The 4,934-nt window shown below is 45.3% G+C and overlaps 1 protein-coding gene across 1 annotated transcript; it reads left to right on the forward strand.

Annotated features, from left to right (window-relative positions):
• The first annotated feature begins 473 nt into the window (after window positions 1-473).
• Window positions 474-1,993, forward strand: SSTR2 (somatostatin receptor 2). Its single transcript, XM_033138930.1, has one exon. The coding sequence runs from the start codon at window positions 591-593 to the stop codon at window positions 1,707-1,709; it is 1,119 nt and encodes a 372-aa protein (XP_032994821.1). The 5' UTR covers window positions 474-590; the 3' UTR covers window positions 1,710-1,993.
• The last annotated feature ends 2,941 nt before the right edge of the window (window positions 1,994-4,934 follow it).

The raw sequence follows: 4,934 nt of genomic DNA on the forward strand, positions 1-4,934 counted from the left end.
GCTAACACCCCACCAGCGTTTGAAATTGGCCAGGCACCAGGCGCATTTTGCACCTGACTATTGGCCATATGTGACCAAGTGAAGATGCCTAGGTGCCTAATATCTCCACCATCTGGAGGTGCCTGCCTGGGGATTGTTGGATCTTGCCTGTTTTTACACTCTAACAACACATCCTGCAGAATTCTACCCGAGATATTTTATCTGTGCAATCGGAACAAAAAGTCGTATTGAAAAATACGACTTTTGGTCCCCAAATGGCAACTAGACGTTCTGTTTTGGTGGTTTTAGGAGTCATTTGGCACCTAGCTTATATATCTGAGTTTTCTAACACTGCACCCCACCCACAGTGGCAGTTGTGTTCAAAAGAAAGCCCAAGAGCTTTTGGGAAAGGTAGCAGCCGATGAGTTTGCTCTGTCTCTGATAACAGAAAATTGGTCTGATGCAGTAAGCCATATGAAGTTGGTATAACAGCGTTTCTTCCTTCTTTGGGTTCCAGATCCTTCCGCATTGCCTTGGACTACCCTGACCCAATCAACATGAGAGGGTTTCTTGCCTGAAGAGTACTCTTTGCCCGTGACAACAGCTGCACCATGGGCCTTGAGAATGATTTGCCCAACACCACAGCCTTCTGGTTCCCCTCACCGTCTCAGTTTGACAGCTTCCCCCCAGAGACTCCTGCCACCAACACCTCCATCAACATCACAAGCCACCACTATGACTTGACTAGCAATGCCATCCTCACCTTCATCTACTTTGTGGTGTGCATTGTGGGCCTCTGCGGCAACACTCTGGTCATCTATGTCATCCTCCGTTACGCCAAAATGAAGACGATCACCAACATCTACATACTCAACTTGGCTATAGCGGATGAACTGTTCATGTTGGGGTTGCCTTTCCTGGCTATGCAGGTGGCTCTGGTTCACTGGCCCTTCGGGAAAGCCATCTGCCGGATCGTCATGACAGTAGACGGGATCAATCAGTTCACCAGCATCTTCTGCCTCACAGTCATGAGCATTGATAGGTACCTTGCTGTGGTCCATCCTATAAAATCTGCCAAGTGGAGGAGGCCAAGAACAGCAAAGATGGTCAATGTAGCTGTCTGGGGCATCTCCCTTCTGGTCATACTACCCATCATGATATATGCTGGAGTGAGCAATAACCACGGGAGTAGTAGCTGTACCATGATCTGGCCAGATGAGTCTGTTGCTTGGTATGTTGGCTTCATCATCTATACCTTCATCTTGGGCTTCTTGGTGCCCCTCACCATCATCTGCCTTTGCTACCTGTTTATCATCATCAAGGTGAAGTCCTCTGGCATCAGGGTGGGCTCCTCCAAGAGGAAAAAGTCAGAGAAGAAGGTCACCAGGATGGTCTCCATTGTCGTTGCCGTCTTCATCTTTTGCTGGCTTCCCTTCTATATCTTCAACGTCTCGTCGGTCTCTGTTTTGATTGAGCCAACACCTGTCCTCAAGGGCATGTTTGATTTTGTAGTGGTCCTCACCTATGCCAACAGCTGTGCCAACCCCATCCTTTATGCCTTCTTGTCCGACAACTTCAAGAAGAGCTTCCAAAATGTCCTCTGCCTTATGAAAGTCAGCGGCATGGATGAGGCCGACAGGAGTGACAGCAAGCAGGACAAGTCTAGGCTAAACGAGGCCACAGAAACCCAGAGGACATTGCTCAATGGTGACCTTCAGACAAGCATCTGAAAGATCTCTGCCCACTCGTCTCCTTCCTGCTTCTACGCAGAAGCCCACAGCAAGTCAGCATAACGGCCTTTGGTCCTTCTTTCAAGGGAATGGTAATGCATGCGAAGGATTGGTTCAGGGGACAGACTTGCTTCTCGGCCAACAGCAGGCTGGTTTTAAGGATATTAATCGAAAGGAGAAGTATATTATGGGAGTGATCGACTAGAAATACTCATAAATGTGTACACACTTGTACATGCATGTTTGAATACAAGAGATGATGCAGCAATGGTAGTATCCCTGTGCTAAATTTAAAAAAAAATCACAACCCTTCACAGGTCAGATTTTCCACACAGGGTCTAGAATTTCAAAAGCTCCATCTCCAATATTTGCAATAAATTATTAAAAGAAGAACTTGGCTGGCACACAGAGACACCGGAATAAGGACGAAGGTGATAAGTATTCCACAAGTTCACATACTGAATTATATATATATATATATATTATCAAGCTATTCTCTTTGCAGCCATCACCACCCCTTCTAAATGATAGGTGCTTTGAAAGTTTAGCTCTGTGTGCTTTTCAAGTAGGCAAAACATTAAGCTCATATGTTTTATATCAAATCAAAAACTGTCATGAGATATTGGGAGGGAGGGAGGGAGGGAGGGAGGGAGGGTGGCGTGGTAAACGAGTAACTGCATTATATTGTTCTTGTTTATGGAACAGCTAATGAAATGAGGTCTTCAGAGATAGGATCAGAAATCTTCATAGCTTGAATCAAATAAGTATATAGTGTGCTAATAGGGTGACAGAGAGATTTGTCTCTAACTGTAATGAGAGCCCCTTTCCATGACTTCAAAGAGATGGCAAATATGTTGTCCTCCCTCCATCTCTTTGCCTCCTACATAATGGTTTTCCCAACGAACAATCTTTTGTGGATAGGAATGATGTTATCAGAGTCTGTGAGCAGATCTCCAGCATCTGAGTCCAAAAGCCACAGTATGTTAACTTTGCCACCCAAATGTCACGAAGTCATCGATGAGCTTTTGAGTTCACCAGAATCTTGCTCACAATTTTGTGATGTTTTGGTTGGTCCTGATAGAGGTATTAATGTACTGTGGATTTTGGATTCCACCCTCCCTTCCCCCCCAATGCATCAACATGGCTGCGTACAATTTTTGTCAAAACCATAATCGGAGACGGGTGAGAATGCATACCTCGTTGGTCTTGCATAAGTGAAATAGCCACCACAGATCAAACAAGAGAGGCAGGGCTTTAACATAATTTCTGCTTGCCATCTTTTCTTTAACCAGTAAAAAAATAAAAAATAAAAACTGGCCTGGGCACTGAAAACAAAACAACAACTCTGCGAAACCAACCAAGCAACCAGCTAGGTTGCAACTTCAGGTCACTTAAGGAAGGAGCCTTTATAAGTCCTCCCTGCCCATACCAAGAAGGTGTCTGAGTTTGCCACTGACAGAGGACTTTAATGTACTAGGGACACTGTGGGTGGGAAAAGCCTCTGAGTCTGACTTCCATTTCAGAATCTTATCACCTTGTGGAGATTTCTCGAGAGCTTAACTTGCACTTGCCAGAGAGAAGAAAGAATGAGCCTTTAAGCCTAGTTAAAAAACAGAGTGGTCACATATAATAAAAGCTTGAGACAGGGGTGGAGAAAGATAAGAGTTGGGTGGATTGCTCCAGTAAGCAACCAGGAGCCAATTTCGTCATCCTGTTGATTTCCCTCTCATTGTCCCATTTCCACAGTGCCCTGGCCTGCGATTCTATGATTCCTCCTTTTGCTCCTCCATTCAGATGCTTGATCTGTGAATCCCACATCCCCACATAATTTCACCAAGGTTTACATTCAGAGCAAAGTATGCAAATTGAGCCCACATGTGCATAAATGTCCAGTTTCTAGAGTTTTTGTTCTCCTAGTTCAAGGTTTCCTGTCTGCAGAAGCTGACTTGTTTGATGAAGAGTAGTTCTGCTTCTCCTGCTATCTGTCCTCAGCAGAAGAGTCTGTCTGCGGGGCTATTTGCAATGTTGCCAGTATGTTTCGGGGAGTTTTGAGTGTAGACTATTAGGTTTTATGACTTGGGAGGTTTAAAGGGCTCTGCCCAGGGAAGGACATTATGACAGGGTTCCAGATGGCAAGTGACTCCCACAACTTCTGTCTTGGGCTGTGATTTTTACTATTGAGCATAGGCAAGCAGAGCCACGACTAGAGGAGCAAACCCCATTGAACTCAGTGGTACTTATTCCTGAGTAGACGTGCACAGGAGGAATTGCTCTGGAAATGCCTCTGAAGCTCTCGCGCTGTTATTTGGGAACCTGTAGTTAATGCAAGCAGGGTAGACAGGAGAAGAGAGACATTTAAAATCAAATGCGTACCCCAGCCAGTTTGCATCAGCCGCAGGCACCGATGTAAGCCCCGTTTTGGTATTTATTTTCACCCCCGATGTGACATATGGGAAAGTTTTGACTTCCCAGGTGTGTGTGTATTGTCTCTTAAATATAACATGAGAAATAATAAACAATCATATCCCATTTTGGATGACTTTTTAAAAAACAAAAGAAAACCAGAAAGCTTTTGAAGTCAGATCCTGCGTGCCCTAGTAGTAGAAATGGAAAGACCCACAAATGTCTTCATTCAGGCACTTGTTCGTATTACAAATTCCTCCCCACCATTTTCTCTTCTGGGCGGATAGCAAGATATGGATAAGCAGCTTAAGAAAGGCTGGGTTGTGACTTTAGCCTTACCTGTAAAACTCTCCCTGTTCTTGTTGAAAATGTAAATTATAATGACATTTTGGAGCCTAAGAAACAATGTGGTTTGATTAAACTCCTTTGGCAGAAAGTGTTCTGCCACAGGGGTAAGAAACCTGGTGCTGTTGGGCATCAACTGCAGCCAGACAGGGTGATGGGAACTGTAGTGAAGCCAAATCTGGAGGGCACCAGGTTCCCCACCAGAGCTCTGTCCTTCAGCCCCAAGCCAACTTTCCAACAAGCCCAGTTGCCCCAGCCACCACTCCCCCTTCTCCACCCACACCTCACGTCCAGGTTGTCTCTTGTTACTCCTAAGGGGCTTGGCTTAGCTCGGTGTTGGAAGTCTTAAGCGAGGCTGCAGGAGTATTCCTTACAGCTGCAATACTATCACTGCAGCTTCCTCTTGCAAACAGGCAAAGCAGAGAGGTTTCGCCTCCATCCAGTGCACAATATCTTATCACATTCGGTGCCTCATAC

Source organism: Lacerta agilis, chromosome 2, assembly GCF_009819535.1.
Source record: "Lacerta agilis isolate rLacAgi1 chromosome 2, rLacAgi1.pri, whole genome shotgun sequence".
NCBI classification, from domain to species: Eukaryota; Metazoa; Chordata; class Lepidosauria; order Squamata; family Lacertidae; genus Lacerta; species Lacerta agilis.

Excerpts from the sequence above, each read along its gene's own strand:
- SSTR2 (XM_033138930.1), top strand. The coding sequence starts at position 591 with ATGGGCCTTGAGAATGATTTGCCCAACACCACAGCCTTCTGGTTCCCC.